Source organism: Medicago truncatula, chromosome 8 (genome assembly GCF_003473485.1).
Source record: "Medicago truncatula cultivar Jemalong A17 chromosome 8, MtrunA17r5.0-ANR, whole genome shotgun sequence".
NCBI classification, from domain to species: Eukaryota; Viridiplantae; Streptophyta; class Magnoliopsida; order Fabales; family Fabaceae; genus Medicago; species Medicago truncatula.
The window spans coordinates 46,818,490-46,839,576 of NC_053049.1; the positions used below are offsets into that span (position 1 = coordinate 46,818,490).

At 32.7% G+C, this 21,087-nt stretch overlaps 3 protein-coding genes across 3 annotated transcripts; 1 reads left to right on the forward strand and 2 right to left on the reverse strand.

The window, feature by feature from the left end:
- Positions 1–4,788: 4,788 nt before the first annotated feature.
- Positions 4,789–5,947, reverse strand: LOC11428999 (cytidine deaminase 1). The gene has a single exon (XM_003630583.4). It carries the CDS (start codon positions 5,818–5,820, stop codon positions 4,957–4,959), a length of 864 nt encoding a protein of 287 aa, XP_003630631.1. The 5' UTR covers positions 5,821–5,947; the 3' UTR covers positions 4,789–4,956.
- Positions 5,948–7,987: 2,040 nt separating this feature from the next.
- LOC11432657 (F-box/kelch-repeat protein At3g23880) lies at positions 7,988–9,724 on the forward strand. Its single transcript, XM_024771676.2, has 2 exons — positions 7,988–9,310; positions 9,436–9,724. The coding sequence occupies exons 1-2, from the start codon at positions 8,121–8,123 to the stop codon at positions 9,440–9,442; spliced, it is 1,197 nt and encodes a 398-aa protein (XP_024627444.1). The 5' UTR covers positions 7,988–8,120; the 3' UTR covers positions 9,443–9,724.
- Positions 9,725–16,197: 6,473 nt separating this feature from the next.
- LOC11430158 (tetraspanin-2) lies at positions 16,198–18,687 on the reverse strand. The gene is made up of 2 exons (XM_003630586.4): positions 18,063–18,687; positions 16,198–16,793 (listed from the first exon to the last, which is right to left on the reverse strand). Exons 1-2 carry the CDS (start codon positions 18,558–18,560, stop codon positions 16,482–16,484), a joined length of 810 nt encoding a protein of 269 aa, XP_003630634.1. The 5' UTR covers positions 18,561–18,687; the 3' UTR covers positions 16,198–16,481.
- Positions 18,688–21,087: the final 2,400 nt, after the last annotated feature.

The window sequence follows — 21,087 nt, forward strand, 5'->3', positions numbered from 1 at the left end:
GACGGTAATTCTCATCTTCAAGCGTTGACGAAGTTTGATAAGCATTTGATATCCATTATGTTTATGTTTTAATCAACCTTCTTTTTATATATATATATATATACATGGGACATATCTAATGAGAATGAGTATTTTATATGAGAATGGTAGGAATGAATAGAAGCTATTAAATTAATAATTAATGGATGAGATTAAAACAACACATGTACCCACACCACTAGAGGCTATCATGTTTCTATGATTCTATATACCTATGTTGTAGACTTCTTCCTAGCTAACAAATTTTATGAAAATTGATTTTTCAAAGCAGTTTCATAAAATATATGGAGCTGATTTTAGTACTTTTTTTGGTAGGCAAATGCTAATTTGTGCCCTTGAAGGCACATGTAAGGAATTTATTATAGAAATATGTGTATCAAAAGTCGTGTAGTCAACTTCTAAAAAGTTAAAATATTATGTTTTTCAATGCAAAATAGCTTTTTTTGAATTCCTTAACATGTGCCTTTAGGATACAAGTTAACATGATCATTTTTGTTATAAATCTTGCCACCGTTATCCATTATCCATTATGGCATAAGTGAGAGTATGATTGGGATATTACTACAAGGGTGTTGTATTTTTTTAATTGAATACTCTCCCGTGAAATTGATATAGGAAGGTAAATTATTTTTGGCTTAAATATGTCATTAGTCTCTGCACTTTCATCAGATTTTGACATTGGTCCCTACACTTTGTAAAAATATTGATATTGGTTCCTTTGTTAACTTTCTGTTAAAAAAAAAAAACTATTAATATTGGTCCCTGCACTTTGTAAAAATATTGATATTGGTTCTTGTACTTTGTAAAAATATTGGTATTGGTGTCATATGGCGTGAGATGATTGGGTCACGTGGCACTCCATTAGTTTTGTGTTTTTTGTTTAACAGAAAGTTAACAGAGGGACCAATACCAATATTTTTACAAAGTGCATGGACCAATGTCAAACAAAAAGAAAGTGCAGGAACCAATACCAAAATCTGATGAAAGTGCAGGAACCAATAACACATTTAAATCATTATTTTATAAAAAGTTAAATATTGTTCACACTCGTAAGAACTCTCTAAAATAAAACACAAGTTAAGGGAGTAAAGTTTTTTTTTTAATATTTAGTAGTTAAAAATTCATGTATTAAAGTGAAATTTGAGTGGTTAACGACCACATCTTAAAGATCAAAAGAGGAATTTTGCCCAAAAACTTAAGTTTCAAACTTTAAGGATCAACAAAGGTATTTTGCCAAGTTTTGTTAAAGATTTTAGAATTATAAAAATATGAAAATATTTTAATTATTATTTTATTAAATTGGGTATGAGGTAATTTTTTATTAATTAAAGTACCATTTATAGTCATTTTACATCCGTCTTCATGAAAATATTTTAATTATTATTTTATTAAATTGGGTAGGAGCTAATTTTTTATTAATTAAAGTACCATTTATAGTCATTTTACATCCGTCTTCATGAAAATTTAAACTCTAGTTACAAGATTAGATTCTAATTAAATGATTTATAAGAAAAAGTAGAGAAATAAAGATGTTTTAATGGAAAAAAAAAATTAGAGGTTAATGGAAAATGCAATTTTAAGGAAAGTTTAGTTTGGCAAAGTTTCCTATAAAAGAAATATTAAGGGGGAAGTTATTCATAAAAATGTTTACTAAAAAAAAGAGTTTTTCTATTCACACCCTATATATTTATGGTTACACCCAATTTTTTTTAAAAGTTTTTGATAATACCAAAATTGTCCTTTTACATAAATTTTATTAAAATCTTGATTTCATTCATTGTCACACTAAAATTTAACTCTCTTTCATCCACCAACAATCAAACAATCCTGATGTTCAATTAATCTCTATAGAATATTAAAGAGTGAATCAAAACATCTTTCATTCATACTCGATTGCATATAAATAAGTGAATTTTTTCTTCTTTTTCAATAACGTTGGTTTCAATTTTCTTCTTCTTGTTCAACTGCAGTGTACGACAGTTTCAGTTTTACATTGTTGAGGTTAACTTAAATTCTGTTTAAGTAAGTTCATGTAAACTTAGTTTACATAATCTACTTAAACTTACTTTACATAACCTACTTAAACTGAGTTTTAAGTATGTATACTTAAACTCAGTTTACATGAGCTACTTAAACTAAGTTTACATGATCTACTTAAACTGAGTTTAAGTATGTAAACTTAAACTGAGTTTACATGACCTACTTAAACTGAGTTTAAGTATGTATACTTAAATTCAGTTTACATGAGCTACTTAAATTAAGTTTACATGATCTATTTAAACTGAGTTTAAGTATATACATTTAAACTTAGTTTACATGACCTACTTAAAATAAGTTTACATGTACATGCTTAAAATGAGATTACGTAGAATCATTGAACAATGTTGAACTTTTAAATGTACACTTAAATTCGGTTTACATGACCTACTTAAATTGAGTTTAAGTATGTACACTTAAACTCAGTTTACATGACCCACTGACACTAAGTTTACATGACCTACTTAAACTGAAAAAGAATTTTAGGGTGTAACCAAGAAAAAAGGAAGATGCTTTTTAAAAATTAAATTTTATGGAAGGGTAATTTTGTCATTTTGGGGTGCAACCAAGATTAAACAGAGTGTAATTAGAAAAACTCAAAAAAAAAATCATATGACTAGTTTGTCTCGTGAGCATAGTTCAGTTGGTAGGACAATGCATTATTATATGTAGGGGTCGGGATTCGAACCCCGAACACCCCACTTATTTACCTTATAAGGTGAATTCTAACCACAGACTGCCTGACAAAAAAAATCATATGAATGTTTGATTTTTAAGAGATTGCCATTTAAATACAAGTAAACGACATCTGTAAATATTCGGAATTTTTTTTTTATTTAAAAAAAAAATCATAAGACTAGTTTTTTATTAAATGGATTAAAAAATGAGTTCTCTCTTAATATAAGACTAGTTATGATCACACACGATTCTTATCAATTCGATAATCGTTACAACACAGAGATAATCAATTGTATCATATTTATGCATGATTATTCTTCGAGAATTGATATTTGTACAATCATTTTTGTATAACTTTTGTATAATTTTCTCTCTCATACTCATATTATCTACTTATTCTCTCTCTACCTTTTTTCTATCTCTATTACTTTTGATCAATGAGAAGAAAGAACAACAAGGTTGTACCAAAAAATATTGTTTAAATATCAGCACAACCACACACAACATGCACCTTTGCTCCCTTCAAAAAAAAAAAACATGCACCTTTGGTGTTGAGTGTTGACAACTCTAGAAACAAGAAAAAAAGCCGTCAAACATCTCATAGTTTGATAAACCTTTGGTGTCATGTCGTTTAAGTTAGATTGGTATATCAGAAAATACTAACCAGTTTAAAAAACAAACATAGTAAATATTATGTTAAAAATTGTGTAATATATGTAAGGTTTGAGATTCAAACCTCGACCACTACAAAAAGAAATGTGTAAATAACACTTTATATTTTTAAGACAACATTTTTATTTTATGAATTCATTAACCAATGTCCGAGAGCACTGAATTCATTAATTAATGTCCGGGAACACCGGTTAACAAGACTATTTTTAATTTTTTTGTAGGGAAAGACTATTTTTAATTTAAAACTTTTGTTTGGTGTTTGCTCCATAACCACTTACCAACAACAAATAATTTAATGAGAAGGCACATTCTTCATCATAATGTTCAACTATGAAAGATATAAATCATCTATCTCTCTCTTGGAATTTTTTTTTGAAAAAATTTGAATTAGTATCTCTAATTGGGTCAGCTTTACTACAATGCATCCAAAATATGCGGCATACCATTTCCTTCAATTTAAAAATGTAGGCGGGTTTGCAAAATAAATTTTCAACTCCTACGATTAACTTGTGTTTGGGTGATTTGGTGTGAAAGAAATGCTCAAATTTTTCGCAATCAAGAAGAATTGCTTCAACAACTTCTTGACAAAATTAAGCTTCAATCTTACTAATGACTGAAAGTGAATAAAATTAATTTTGTTTTTACCTATCACTTGTGGTGGCTTAATCCTTTAGTCGACTAGGGAATTATTTTGTATTGAGGTCATTTTGTCCTCTTTTTCCCTGTTTTTTTATTTTTGATGTAATGTGATTTTTATCCTGGTTCGACATTTCCTGTGCTGAATTTTTAAAGATTTTGATTAATATATTTCATTTTAGTTTCTTAAATAAAAATTAAAACCTTTCTATTTTAATTGTTATCCTGGTTCGGCATTTCTTGTGTTGAATTTGGTAGTTATGATACTAAGGTATGTGTGCAACACGTTGAGAAGGTAAATCTAAAACAATAAATTATATTGTTTTAACAAATTTTTATTACAATAAAAATTGTAGGGTTATCGAAGAAAAATCTAACTATTAACAAAATCACGTCTCCTTTTTTAGAATGATTTTTTTCTTCAAAGAGAAATGATATTTGTACAACCATTTTATGACGATTTTCTCTCTCCATTGTTTTTAACCAATGAAAAGAGAGAAAAAAGAAATTGTCACAAAAGTTAACAAATAGTTGTTCAAATATCACTACACAAAAACGTTCACATTTTAGATTTTAAAACCAATATATAAAATAAATTTGAAATGATAAATATTAGAAAATCTCCTCAAAAGACCACATACATAATTTTGTCTTGAAGCAGAGACCTTCAAAAAAACTCTTACTTTGTCACACAGCTCAACACCTGCCTTTTGGGCACAAGCACAAGCACAAGCACAAGCAATGAGAATTTGACATAATAATTTAAGTTTTGGTCAGTGAAATTTGTATTACAAGGAGCTCAGAACAAGAGAACAGAGGATTAACACAAGAAAAATAGAGATAAACATAATTTCAGTTTGAATGATTAATAGCAAGCAAACGTGAAAGACATGATCATTCACATAAAAAAGTCTGCAATTGACATTTAGGAGAAATAGCTTCAAGCAACAATCTAACAGTACCCTCTTGTTTCACCATAGCTCCATCCTTCTCTACCAACACAGCACCCACTATCTCATCATACTTACCACCACCTCCAACCATAAACGCCACCACCGCAGCCTGAAGAGGACCCAAACTCGGATTAAACGCCGCCGATTCAACATAAGATCCTTTATATATTTTTCCATTACAATCCACAATCGCCATTCCAGATGGTGAATTACTATAAGGAGCGTGCGATTTATTCGCACCCTCCATAGCTGCAATCTTTAGCTTTTCATCAACCGCATCACCTTTGCAAACGCCGTTGGGTAGTTTCTGCGTTAACCCGTTGTTACGTGGTTCCAAAAACAGAGGAGCGTGTTGAGGGAGAAGATCGTGTGGACCGAATCTGTAAGGAAGAAAATGAGACAGAGAAGTGAAATTCGGGTCGGATTCGGAGGTAATGATGATTTGAATATCGGGTGCTCCGCGGATTTCTTGGAAGAATTGCCGGCAGTGGCCACAGGGAGCGGCGGAGACGGCGAATGAGTGGAGATTGGGTTCGTCGTGGAGGGAGAGATTTGTGAGGAGAAACTGTTCGGCGTGGATGGAGTGATGAAGAGGGAGGCCTGGGAATTCGACGTTGACTCCGATTAAGATCCGACCCGATGGGGATAATCCGACAGCTCCGACGTGGAAATTGGAGATGGGTGGGCGGGCGAGGGATTGGGCGGAGGTGACAAGTGATGGGAGGAGTTGGGTGAGAGTGAGGGATGAAGATTTGGCCATGGATTTGGCTTCGGTGGCTTCGATAACAAAAACGGGTCGATCCATTTTGGGATTTTTGTAGATCGATAGAGGAGGGAGGAAGGGAAGGAAGAGAGTGTTGAGTTTTTTTTTGTTTTTATAGAGTTTGATTTGATTGGAAAATAGGTGGATGTTGCTGTGCTGCTTCCTAATTGGATCTCACCGTCGCCTATGAAACTGCAATGCAATTTACGTTGTTAATAATTTATTAACTTTTTAAATTAAATGATTTTTTACGTAAATTATTAAAGATAACTTTATAACCAATTCTCCCCTGAAAAAATCTTTATAACCAATTCTAAATCCATAATGTTCTAAAATTACTTTGAGTGAGATACAAATGACGTGATTTGAAAATGGTGATGAAATTTTTTTAGAATTCAAAGTTAATTTTTCTTTTATAGGAACTAAAAGGAAAAAATGAAATATTTATAAGGATAAAAAATATACTTGATCATATAATAATGTTTCTCCTTTGATCCCTAAAAAAAAATGTTTCTCCTTTGTTGATAATACTAGCCGAATGAATGACACCAATGTAACTCTTTATATGTATTTCCTAATTTGTGTTATATAGTTTGACATCAAAACAGACATCAAAGTGTCCGTATCTATATTTTTATTAGAAAGGGAACATGAAATAATAAAACAATAATAATTAAGTGGAGTAGATGATAAAATTAGAAGAAAAATGTTGCATAAATATTTTTCATAAATAACGTATAGATATTTGAAATTTTTAATAGGTCAAATACCTCACTGGGTCATTTAAGTTTCACGTCTGTTTTAAATAGATCCTTTAAGTTTCTAAGGTTTTAGATAGGTCCTTTAAGTTTCGAGTTTGTTTTAGATAGGTCATTTCTATCAAATCAACTTTGGTTTAACGGAGGTTGATAGAAAGAACCTATATAAAACAAACTCGAAACTTAAAAGACCTATCTGAAACCTTAGAAACTTAAAGAACCTGTCCGAAACAAACTACAACTTAGAGGACATATCTTCTGAAACCTTATAAACTTAAAAGATCTATCTGAAAAAACATGAAATTTAAAGGACCCGGAGAATTATTTGACCTTTTTAATAAAATATTAGTTTTATTCGAGTGTGGTTGTTATATTGTCGTGAGATTTAATTTTTTTAATTAATTAAAATTTTAAATAATATTATATAAAAAGGATAAAATGATAAAAGACTATAATTTAAATCATTAATATAATTGAAAAACAACATTACACCAAAATTATGCATCATACTTTTACTAGGTAGGTTATTTGAACATTCGTTTTTAGCATAACTTATGCCATCTTATATAGTAGTATCTATCTCTATAAGATTTGGTACATCATTGAAGATAATTTTTTTTGGGTATATAACGGGTTGAACGTCTCACCTAAGATCTCAATGTGTATGTAGAACTTACATGTCTTTAATATTAAATAAATGAAATGTAATCGTATAGTGTTAGTGATAGATAATTATCGAATCTCGTTTAAGAAATTTGTGAAGAGTGTTTGATTGGAGGAAATGATTGCTTATCAAGTACCATCATTAAAAGAATTATAAATAAATGATGTATACACGTGAGACTCATTTAAGTACTAAAAATGAGTTTCTCTATTTTAGATACTCTTAGACCATCTTCAATAAAGAATAATTGATGCTTAATGAGAAGAGATGATACGTGAAGCACCCTGTCTCTCCACAGAGTCCACTAATTTATAATTTTTCATATTAAAATAATCTTTGAACTATGAAACATGATTATAAAGATAGATTTTATCTATGGGACTTGTTTGATAATTTTGTAATGATGTTGAATTTGAGTCTTGAGTAATTGAATGCTTATTAGATACTATTATTAAAAACTTACAAGTAAGTAATGTATATATGTGAGACTTATTTAAATATAAAAAATTAGAAACCTCCATTGTAGATGCTTTTAGGAAACAACAAAAAGTCTAAACTAAATTGTAGATTTTGACACAAAAATCAAAATAACAGAGATAATAAGAACACAATGAGAGCATTATTTCAAAAATTGTCGCAAAATAGCCGTACAAATATATATTTTTTCTTCAGTAGTTTTTATCAAGTAGCTAGGAAATCCTCTAAAAAGTGAAAAGTAAAGTGTCAAATATTTTTCAACCTTCTTATAAGTGTGAACAACAATTTTTCAGAGATATAAATATAAGTGACTACTATGCAGTACGGTAAAAAGAAAGGTATTAGTTTTGAGAAAGAGGGTTTCAGCCATCTTCTATAACCTGGAGAAAAAGAGGGTTTCAGTTCTGCTGTGCTGTACAATAACAAACGGCGGCAGTGACAAGATGGGTAACGACTTTAAGATCCTGAAACCCCAACCCACCAGTCCTTCAAAAACGCCTCTCCATAACTCTCAAAACGACACCGTTTCGACTCCATCTGTTCCTAAAACCGACACCGAGAATCCATTGCCGGAATTGCCAGAAGAACTCATCATCAACGAAATCCTCCTTAGACTTCCAGTGCGATCTCTCCTTCAATTCAAATGTGTCTGCAAATCATGGAAAACTCTAATCTCTGATCCTCAATTCTCAAAGACCCATCGAAAAGCCTCAACCGCGGATCCACTATTGGTCACTTCCGTTATTCATTCTGGAAAATGCGAAATCATAGCTTACCCTGTGAAGCCACCACCTGAAAATCTATCAACCCCTGTTGAGTCCTTTAGTATCTTCGGCACGAGACGCAAGTATCATATTATAGATTCATTCAATGGTTTGCTTTGTTTGTATGATGTCAGCCAATTTAATTTCACATTGTGGAATCCTTCTATCAATTTGAAATCCGAAACATCTCCAACCAATGTTTTGTCTGATTATAAGTTTATGACATATCATGGTTTTGGCTATGATCATGTTAATGATAAGTACAAGGTGCTGGTAGTTATGCGAAATGCAGCTGTTGTTGATTATAGGGAAATTGTCACCAGAATTTATACCTTTGGTGAAAATTCTTGGAAAACTGTTCCAAATTTCCCAGGAAAGTCTCATGTGTGGTCAGGGAAATTTGTGAGTGGCACTTTGAATTGGTTGGTTAATAAAAGAGCTGGTGGTAATTCTAGTCAAAGGGGGATTCTTTCCTTTGATCTTGGGAAGGAGACTTTTCGCGAAGTGTTGCTTCCTCAACATGATGGTTACGATGTCCGTAACTGCGGGCTGTATGTTTTGAGTAACTGCCTTTGTGTTTGTTTTGATCACTCGAATAAAAATCATTGGGGTGTATGGATGATGAATCAATATGGAGTTACTGAGTCATGGACTAAATTGATGATCATCCCTTGTAAAAAGTTAATGCGGCATCTTGTTGACCCCTTGTTCATTTCAGAAAATGGTGTTCTGATTCTGATGATGAATTCTATATATTCCAAATTTGTTCGGTATAACTTAAATAATGGCAGAATTGGTTATCCTAAGATTTTGGGCAAACTTGGGCGGGAGATGCATATTTACCATGAGAGTCTGGTATCACCGCAATGGTAAATCATATCTGCGGGGTCTTCCAAATTTTATTTACATGCTTTTGATTTACATGTTTTCAGTGGCACGGAGTATGTAGTGTGAGTTATTTATCAGTACTATTTATGTTTGAAATGCTTTGTAGGAATTAAGAGACAGGAATGCTACTAGTTATGCTTTTACTTGCAAAAACAGTGGACTCACAATTTTCATCTACACTTGCAAGAGTTATTTGTCTGTCTATGACTCTATGTAGGCTTCAAAGTCTATGTATGTCTTTCGAATTACAATTACAGATTATCAACATCACAATGAATTTGTTAGAAAAACTAGGTCTTTATGAGTACCGTGTTTAAAATGCTAAGGACTGTACTTGATTTTAATTATACGTTTTCTTATAAAAAAGATTTGCTGAGTATTAAGTTTTTGATGAATGATGATGGATGATCAGGGTTAAAAGTATGTTAGATTGTTCCCAATGTTTTAAATTCTTTTTACTGAATGTAGGATTTTAACTAGACTTTTGCTTTTCAAAACTCTGGTTTGGTCTAACAACATATATTAACTTGAAAATTTATTTACAGAACAGGGGAGGTGTCAAATTTAACTTGGTGTATTGCTAACATTATTCATATGTTCCGACAACATATTAATTTCAATTGTATAAATATTAATCTATGCAATCTTTTTTTAGGGGATTCATCTAAGTAATTTGGTAAGTAAAAAAAAAGTAGTTTGGTTAGTATGTACTGATAAATAAACTTGAAACAAGATCAGCCCTTAATTATTGAACAACAACTCTCACAATATCTGACATATTTCCACCACTCATAGTGATACACTAGGTTTTGACAAAACTATCATATAATTCTTTTCTCTTTTATCAGATTGATATTATTTATTTATTGTATAAATGATTTAGTTCAAGAATGAGTATTTGGTATGTTACCTAGGATAATAAGGTTTCTTTGGTCTCAAATGGAATGACTATATGATCGGGTATGTTACCTAGGAATAGGATAATAAGCCTTCTTTGGTCTCAAATTGAATGACTATATGAGCTCCTAGACCATGCTCACTGAAATTCTACACTATTGTATATTTACTATGATTAAAGCAACTCACAACAATGTAGCTTAGCTAATAATGAGATGCCTGGTGGTGATTAGAAATTCTACACTATTGAAATCTAAGAGAGATGGTTTGAGAGAATTCTTGTGAACTCAACTTGAGTTCACTTTCTGTTTTTCTATTCAATGTGATTGTTAGTTACAAAAACCCTTAGAGGGTGATACTTATATAGTGTTATTAACCTTTAGACTATTAGCTGTCAACTGTCATCTTTTAATTAGGCAGTTACAAGTCTCAACTAACTTTCAGTTTGTTGAGTTTACTCTAATGCTATCCTCTATCGGTAGTAGAGAGGTCCTGCTGCTTTTTGTGCAATTGACTGCTGCATAATTACTTGCTGATAGTAAGCTATGAAATTAAAGGAGTGGGGTGGAAACTTTGAGCTTGTAATCGACAAAGGGTGGATGATGAAATTGGGTGATGGATGTAAAATGATGTTTGGACAGATCTCCAGGTGACTGAAGCTCCTCTGAAACAGAAATTTCAGACTTTATTCGGTGTCTACAGCTCTATGCAGAAAAATGAATCAGTTTCTAATATGGGATATTGGGAGGGAAGAAACTGGAAGTGGAATTTAATATGGAGAAAACGCTTATTTGAGTGGGAATTGGTACAAGTGCAAAAGCTGATAGGAGTACTGCATGATGTGAAACTATCTTGCCATGTTGAGGATAGCATTTGGTGGAAGTTTATCTTAAAAGGAGCAGTCTCGGTTAAGTCTTTCTCAAATGCCTGCTGGGATTTAATTCCGCATAATCTTGCTGCTACCGGTTTGTAGATGGTTGTGGCTCCAACAAGGGCAGAGCTATACTCACATAATTCACAATTCACTCATGTACGGGTTCGCGGTATGCGACATGAGAAGAATTTGATACATTAATAGGGGTATAAACGCAATCTCTAGTGATTTAAGTGCAAAAATGTGGAAGGATTGGAGTAGCCACCTGCACCCAAATCCAACAAGTAACCGACTTCCAAAAACTTTTTTTTATTTTTTATTTTTTATTTTATTTTATATTTTCACTTTTCTTTCTCTTGTTTCTTTTTATTCGTGTATTTTGTAAGAGATTGTTATTTTTCTTCAAGCTTTAGACGCTTCTCCTCTTCCCCTTTTTTCAATCTTCGCCACTTGTATCGGTTTATAGGTTCTTTGGCTTTCACAAATTAGAGGAGAATTTGTGTGAACCACTTCGTGAAAAAATTGCAAACCGGTATGTATGTACCAATTAGTGGTTCCTAACATGTCAAGCGAATTATGTGAATTCGGTTATTGATGTGGTTTATCTTACATGAGAAACTAAATACGATGTGGTTCTTCTTCTATAACTCTCACAACTAGGCAACGGTTTGATTGTTAGCCCGTGGTTTGTTGGAAAAATATAATATAACAGAAGAGTGCAATAGAAACTTTCCGGGGCCTCAATCATCGTCCCCATGAAATATAGGAAAGGTTCCACATAGCGTTAGTGTGTAGTTAGGCAAGCTAGTAACAAGGGATGTGTCTAATGTCTTCTACTAATAATACATTCTCAAGTCAAGTTGATTCAAGACATGTTGAGCGTATACCTCAGGTTTCAAACAAATAATTATTCCAAGGTCTAGACGGTGGGTCAAGTTAAGAATATAATGGAAAACTATGGGGTGGAATTCACTTGATACTACAAGTAGTTTATCATTGTCTCCGGTAAAAGAAAGTAGTGTAATTTTGGATCCAACAAACGGATTTTAATTTAATTAATTGATGCATTATTCATATTATATTATGATGAATTATGAATGAATGAATGGGACGGTGCACAATTTATTGGTCCCAGTTAAAAAGCCACGAACACTATCTTTACTTACAAGCTACCAACACAATCGAGTAACTTCACTACTATCCGATGGGACAGAGTCCCCTAGAATTTCACCAATGTAATGTCGTGCCTACCTCCCAAATTGACCTAAGGAGTCTTATTCTTATCAGTGGCTTAAATGTACTACTGTAAGAGTGTTTATGGAATTGGTCTGATGACTTACTCCTCCCCCTTCCCCCCTTAATTATATATTCACCACCACTAACATTTACTTATGAAAAAGATATAATAATGTTGACTTTATTAGAAGGGAAAAGACAAGGAATTTTTTGCAAAAGGATATTGATAAGTTGTAGTTTATGGTGTTTTTAGCTTTTAATTTTAATAAGAATTAGTTAATTTTAATCTTGTCTTAGAATTTTACTTTAAAGTTACTTGGATCAAAAGCAAGGATAAAGTGCCAAGAAAGAGGAGAAAAGTCAAGAAAAATGTCATATTTCAAGTGGCAGGGTCGTGCTTCCCACCTTCAATGATTGTGCCAGCATAGGCAGAGATGTCACGCACGACCGTGCGCCCTAGTGGCACGGCTGTGTGCCCCTTCAGTGCTTCAGAATTCTAATAGTTCAAAATGGATAGGAATGTTTAGTATTTATCATTATGATGATTAGACCACAATCCTAAGGCTCTTTTATGATATCTAAATTTAAATCAAGAAACCATTGAATTTAACAAACTTAATCTTTTTCAAAACTAAGAATTAGATTGGTAATTACATAAACTCTCTATGGATTGATAATCTTTACTACTCGATAGAGCCGTAAACTTGCGGATTCGTATTAAGATTTTTTTTTTGTTTTTTGAGAGAATCCACAAAAGCATTATTTAGAGACATAACACATTATGTTTTTCTCTCGACTCCATAAAACAACCACACAATCTGTATTTGATGTGGAACTTTCATCCTCTCCCTATTTTTTTTTTCTTTCACAGTAGTCTATTGGCTAGACATTCACTTTTTTAAGGTGGATAAATGTGATGTATAGGGTTTGAACATATTCTTCTACATATATATTACAATGTCTTTGCCATCAACTAGGTTAAACTCATGTGGACAATGATTTTAAATATTTACTATCAAGTAAGTATTTTATTTTTATTAATTTTTAATAAAAAAAATATATGCATCTTTCAGAATAGTTAATAAATATACGCAATAATATTTGTTGTTTCTTAAATAAGAAGTGTTTAAACAAAATAATAATAATAATAATAATAATAATAATAATAATAATAATAATAATAATAATAATAATAATAATACTAGTGGTTAACCCAAATAAACATTGTAGAATTATAGTAGAGTAGTAAATCTCAAGGTTGGTAGCTCAATTGATTTATGACAGCGGATAAGGAGTTGTAGCAGATAAGGAGTATAAATTCAGATATAGTATAAATTTGATTACTTAACATGACCTTATAAGTGTATTCCTTCAAAAAAATGACCTTTATAAGTGCATGTTAGTTTATACTTGATTATTTTTAAATATTATTTAGACTTGATTTTGATTACTATTTTAAGCCAAAATGATTTATATTCAGATAAATTAACGTAAAGTTATCATTATCAGTTGGTGATGTTTAAATAGATTCTATCAAAATTGATTTTAAATAGAGATTTTAATAAGAAAAATGTTACATGAACACCCTTTATTCCTACACCCCATTGTACACCTTATGTATTATGGATATTTTTGTAAGTTCATCTCACAACCACACTTTATATCACTCTTTTAATAAAGGTACTAGCGTTAGTACAGTACAAAAATGTATTAATAGGTCTTACACATAATTTTCGTTCACTTCTCGAAACAAAGGGTTTTCCAGTTCTGCTGCAAAATAAGAAACAGCAGCTGTGACAAAGATGGGTGATGACTTTAAGATCGTGAAACGCAAGCTCACTCTCTACCACTCTCAGAACGATACTGTTTCAACTCTACCGGTTCCTGAAACTAATGCCGAGAATATATTGCTATTGCCAGAATTGCCGAAAGAACTCATCGACGAGATTCTTGCAAGACTTCCTGTGAGATCCCTCCTTCAATTTAAATGTGTTTGCAAATCATGGAATGGAAAACCCGAATATCCGATCCTCAGTTCGCAAAGAGCCATCTTCGAATCTCCACCGCGAATCCACTATTGATCGGTTCCATTAACGGGGAAATCATATCTTACACTGTGAAGCCACTGCTGAAAAACCCATCAACCCCTGTTGAACCCGTTATTATATCCAGCACTATGCATGGATACCGTATTAATTATAGGTTCATGCAACGGCTTGCTTTGTTTGTATGACGTCCTTCATTCTAACTTTCATATTGTGGAATCCTTCTATCAATTTGGAATCCAAAACATCTCCAACCATTGGTTCTTGTTATAGTCATATGAGATGTCTTGGTTTTTAGTAACTACCTTTGTGTTTGTTATAATTATTCCATTGATAATCATTGGGCCGTGTGGATGATGAAACAATATGGAGTTGCTGAGTCATGGACTAAATTGATGTTCATTCCTCATGAGAAGTTGTTGAGTTATAGTTTGGTTGACCCCTTGTTCATTTCGGAAAATGCAGTTTTGGTTAAAATTAAGACTAGTTCCGAACTTAATTATCCTAGTATTTTGGGCAAACTTGGACAGGAGATGCATATTTAGCATGAGAGTCTGCTATCGCCGCAATGGTAAATCATATTTGTGTTGTCTTCCAAATATTACTTACATGATTTTTTTTGTTAAAGCAACTCCATCTTTTTCTTTAATGCGTAAATATGTTTTATGAGTTGTTTTGGTGAAAGTCTAATCTTTGTCATCCCTTATTGGTAAATATTATTTATCATTAATATTACTGGATGAATTAAAGTCATCGATTTGTGTTCTCGTGAGCTTAACTCGGTTGGTAGAGACAATGCATAATATATGCAAGGTATGAGGTTCAAACTCCAACCGCCAAAAAAAAAAAAAAAAGTCATTGCTAAAGACACTAAGTACGTGTTTGCTTGGGCGTATCACCCTAAACGGGCTTTAATTGCACACTACTAGAAAAAGTAAAATTAGCGAGGAAAATCAGTGACGGAAAAAATGAAATTCCTCACAAATTCCTTAGTCGCAAAATTTAGTTAGAGAAGGATTTTACAATTTCCCTCACTAATTTTTGTTTTTTTAATAGTGGCAGTTGCTTTTAACCTTGGAATCAACAAGCTACAAATAGTAGCTTTAGAATAAACACACATCTAGTTCCTCTTGGACGTGAAAACAAACGGAGGCTAAGTCTTTTGGAGTTGCTTTGTACATGCAATTACGTTGACAAAACTATCATATAATTCTTTTATTTTTTAATAAGTTCGTATTATTTATTGGATAAATGATATTTGGATCAAGATGAGTATTTGGTATGTTAGCTTGGGATAAGGTTTTTATTGCTCTCAAATTGAATATGACTATACGTGTTCCCATAAAATGCTCATTGAAATTATTCTGGAGGAAATATCTACGGTGATTAAAAAATGCAAGAGGTGTGCTATACCAAGCGAAAGTTTCACAAACTAGCAATTGGCCAATCATAAACCTCAATTCCAACGGAATGAGAAGTGGTGGGGTACATGGGAAGTTGTTTTAAAAAGCATAACTCTCATGATCATGAATAATTCGCGTGTCATTTTTTTCGCGGTGACAAAGGTACCCATGGAAGGATGGTGGATAATTTACCCCAACCAATACACATTAGTCACAAGCACATTTTTTTTAAGTGGTATTCATGAACTATCTTGACCCCACTAACAAATTGCTCATTTTTATTGGTTGGTGGGTAAATTACCCACCATTATTCAAAGGTAATCTAGAAAAAAAATATTTTTTCACAATATATAACTTTTTCCAAAATGCAATCATCTATTTTCCCATAGAGCAACATTCAAGTATTAGTTTTATTTTTTTGTCAACATGAGCGTGGAAAAAATATTGAGAACCAAAAGACAGAAAGACTAACGTTAAAAAATTTGAAACTTGTGACTCGTGAGCTGTGAGACATAGCAGCAGCACACAACACTGATATTGGCACATAAACATTAGTAGTGATTTTAAAAGGAAAAAAGTGATAGGTTATAACCAGCAAGTGTTTGTGTCGTGTGTATATCAGGCAGCGTAGAGTGTCGAACATGTCTTTTACCTAAATTCTCAGTGCTACGTAGATTGTGAGGAAAGATGATAAAATTCATACCCAACCCTGTTTGTAACGGGTGAAGAGGTCTTCTGTTTGAGCATTCTTAAAAGCACTGCAAGCAATGACATAAACCCATATAAGAACAACTACAGCAACGATGAGAATAATATTTGCTTTCCTCCATTCTTTTCTTAGGTTCCCAAGTAGACCAGCCTTACAAGCATTACAATTGTAGCATAGCTGGTTCTGATCATTGTTCCACAAGTTGCAATCGGAATCAGCCATGGGATTCACAGGGTTTGTCCACATTATGGGACTCACATAACTGTATCCACAAACAGTTGGAGGTTTGCAACATCCCGACTGTAAAAAAACCAATCAAACAAATTCCTTAGCAGGAGTAGTAGAAATTTTTCATTTTCTTATTTACTTTTCAAACAAGATTGAACAAACAACAAACACAGAACATAAGACTACATAGGTCTAACTCGAGTGGTTGATGCGTATTTAAAATTCTAAATAGAGTTAGACTTAATGATAAAACAATGAAGTTAACATTTTTATCTTGTGCAATAGAGACAAAACAATGAAGTTAACAATACTAGGCCGATCAATTTAATGTCTATTTTTTCTTTCTTCATAATTTCTCTAGGTCAGTAGCAATAATCTTGTATGGAACTTTCGGGTGCCTCAATCATTGTCCCCATAGAATATAAGAAAGGCCCCACGCAACATTAGTGTGTGGTTAATTTAGTAGCCAAGCTGGTAACATGGGATGTGTCTAATGTCTTGTACTAATGATGAATTCTCAAGACATGCTAATTCAAGACATGTTGAGTGTAAACCTCAGGTTTCAAACAAATAATTAATCCAAGGTCTAAATGGTGGGTCAAGTTAAGAATATAATGCTAAGCTATAGGTTGAAATTGACATTATTATAGGACAAGTAGTTTATCATTGTCACCGGCAATGAAAAGTACTAGTAATTTTGGATCCAACAAACAGATTTTATTTAACTAATGCATTATGCATATTATACTATAGTATGAATGGGACGGTGCACAATTCATTGGTCCCAGTTAAAAAGTCACGGGCACTATCTTTACCTACTAGTAGCTACCAAAACAATCCAGTAACTTCACAACTAACTACCCCTTGGGAACCTAATGCAGTGCCTAGTGCCTACCTCTCCCAGATTGATCCAAGGAGTCTTATTATTATTATTATTATTATTATCAATATTGACTTTATTTTCAGTGATACGCCCCTAAAGTACTCTGTCATAAATGATTAGGATACACTATGAATATAAAAAAGTCATTCTTGAAGTCGGTAACTGGAAACATGGTACCATGTGATGGTGGGTCTTAGATTTGAGCTACAGACAAAGTTATCAACAAGTGGCTCAAAAACTGATTTTCTTCTATGGAAACAAACAATAATTTAATTTTCTTTGCTTCCAAGAAGCTAAGAACACTGACGAATGGATCTGGTAATAATTCATTTGGCAGTGCAAGTACACGGCCAAAAACCACCACCAGACAGAAGTACTAAAAAAGACACAAATTTTACTTCATTCTATAACTTAAGAAAACAATTTTATACGGTAAGGGATTATGCTATTAAGATTACCTGTAAGGGAGAGATATGAGAGTTAAAGAATTGATCAGCAGTGATATAATTCTGGGTGAGTTTAATACAAACATCAGAAGCAGCCAAACACGGCATAATCTTCCGCCAACTCCCAGAACCAGTAACACGGTGCCTCAACCAAGAAGAAAACCCATCTAACCTAAACTCTTTGTACCCTCTATCAGGAACAACATAGCTTCCATCAGGTCTAGTAACAACGAAGGCGAAAACGAGGATGATGAGTAGAAGAGCGATTAAAAGTGCCATAGCAAAAAGGTAAAGTGCTAAGAGACCTTCTTTGTTATAATAAGCACCTATAAAACCAGTTAAAGCAACGAGGAAGACAAGGATGCCGATTATGACAATGGGCCATCGGAAATTGGCTATGCATTCGTTGTCTGGTTTTGAAGCTAGCCAAATTCCGGAAGCTATGATTGGTATTGAGGCTAATATTGCTATGATGTTTAGAACTGCGGTTATATTGTTGCTTACACCCATCACAGGTATCAGTTACCACTGCCTTTGTTTTGCTATATTTGAGTTTTGGTGAAAGTGCTGAATTTGAGCAGAGTGTAGATAGATTGAGAGGAAAGGGACCATGGGCACGTTGCTCATGGACTTCCGTCCGTCGTCTCTATTTATGTTTGTTGTTTTTGGGGGGCTTAATCGTAATTCGCTCCATATAGTTTTATTTTACTTTCTTTTGAAAGAAAAAAATAAAAAATAAAAACTTTATCTTTAAAATTGTATCTGCAATATATTGAAATAATAAAAAGTAACTTTTTCCATATATAATTCATCAATCATTTTTAATTTTGAATCCTTAATTAGCATGATCTATAAAAATAAAAATAAAAGTTTTGGTAACAAGTGTACTAAGGGCACTCTTTAAAAAAATTTAATAAAGAAATTACTCATTAAAAAAGTCAAAAACTCCAATCTCCAATGCATTAATTTCATAAATTTTGACAAAAACTTACTATTTAAAGTTAGTAAACAATGTTTTAAAGGCCATAAATATCATGATTGACTTGTCTCCTAAAAATTTCTCCGATAAAATTGATGTGTTTATTCCAAATTTAGATTAAATACATCAAATTTCTTTGACCAATTTTTACTTATATTTGATAGTATTAGAGTAATATCACAAAATACATAGATGTTATTCAACAAAAAAAATAGATGTTTATCTTTTTACTTTTCAAGTTGTCCACGGCAGAATCAAGTTCGAAATTTACGTAATGCAACTATAAATCTTGAACCTGTCTCAAGGTGATGAGAATAACATTTATGACTTAAAGAATTTTTTTAATTGATTAGTTTAAATATTTTCACCTAAAGCATTGTCACCGTCAACTTTTAATAACGAGGGAAGATTATTCGATTTTAATCAGCACAACATGCCCTCGTATCATCTCGAATATACATTTCAATACTCATAATCAATAGATATATATAAAGTAAAGTTTTTTATGTCACATGGCACTTTCACGTTTATTCACAATATTTTTATTATTTTCTATTTTTTAAAACCAATATTTGATTTGACATAAATATCTCAACAAGCTTTTTATCTTATCTATTAAATATTTTACTTAATTTTTTTTATTGAATTCCTAATATTTTATAGAACAGAAATATCTCAACAAATTACATATGATACCCTTCAACTATGAATCATCAATCAATTTATCTATTAAATATTTTACTCAACTTTTTTTATTGAATTCCTAGTATTTTATGTAATAGAAACATCTCAACAAATTATATATGATACCCTTTAACTATAAATTATCAATCTATGAACCCTCGAATTTAGAGGGGGCTCCAAGATTCCCAAGAATCCCCTTCATCGTCTTTCTTTCTCTTTCTCCTTTATCCCACTTGTTTTCCTCCATCAATCCCATATATATTGATGGTAGTTGGCCTTTGCTTTCTCCTTGTTTGGTTATTTTGCACCTTCTGGTGATTTTTTGCCCCCTCTCTCCCTTTCATCCTTTCCTTTGGTCCCTAACCCTCTCTTTCCTTTGTGTTTCTCCAACCCTCTTTTCTTCCCTCTTCTTATCCGATTTCAATCTTTCTTTCTTCTTCCTTGATTTCAACCATGTCTCAACCCACAAACAACAGTGTTAGCCCTAACACCATGCCTCTGACTAACCAATCTGAACCATCCCCTAGCATAGCTCGCCCTTTCAAGATACACAAAATTCAATTACAAACATCCAATCCCTTTGAGGGCCTTCCAGAACCTCATCACTATGCTGAATCCAATACTAGTGGAATTCATCACAACATCGTCCAAGAAGATCCAATTCCTGCACAAGATCAACAATAACAATCAGAAACTAATGAAGATTCAGAGGATGATCCTTTCATCTCCTACTACGACAGCCACTGGCAAGATAGCATCAAGAATTGTCAAAATAGCCTAATTGAAAAGATCCTATCAGATAAGCCTTTCCATGCACAAGTTCTCTACAACACTCTTGCAGGTATCTGGTGCAAACCTACAGGGCTGAAAATCAGTGAACTTGAAGGAAAGATCCTCCAAATTAAGATGGATAAAGAAGAAGACACACAGAGAATTTTAAAAGATAGTCCTTGGATTCTAAGAAACTGCTGGTTCATATTACACTTGTGGGATGGGAACCAAGACCTTCACGGTTTGAATTTTTCCTCAGTTTCCCTTTGGATCCAATTTTTGGGATTGCCTCTGCATTGCAAATTCATTAGTATGGGACAGGAAATTGGATCTCAGTTGGGAACAGTCTTAGATGTAGGATTATATGAACTTTTTGAAAATGCTAAGATAGTCAAAGTTAAGATTCTGCACAGCATCTTGAATCCCATTAGGGCTGCAATGTATATAAGTAATGATCAAGATGGGATCAATTGGATTGATTTTCGCTATGAAAACTTGCCTATGTTTTACTTTGGTTGTGGGTTGGTTGAGCATATTCAGAATAACTGCAGAAACACCCCCATCCCTTTTGAAGGAGGAACTAATCCTAGAGGGGCATGGCTG

Coding starts and splice junctions, on each gene's coding strand:
- LOC11428999 (XM_003630583.4), bottom strand. CDS start 5,820: ATGGATCGACCCGTTTTTGTTATCGAAGCCACCGAAGCCAAATCCATG.
- LOC11432657 (XM_024771676.2), top strand. CDS start 8,121: ATGGGTAACGACTTTAAGATCCTGAAACCCCAACCCACCAGTCCTTCA.
- LOC11430158 (XM_003630586.4), bottom strand. CDS start 18,560: ATGGGTGTAAGCAACAATATAACCGCAGTTCTAAACATCATAGCAATA. Junction 16,794..18,062: donor CTCATATCTCTCCCTTACAG/GTAATCTTAATA, acceptor GTTTTTTTACAG/TCGGGATGTTGCAAACCTCC.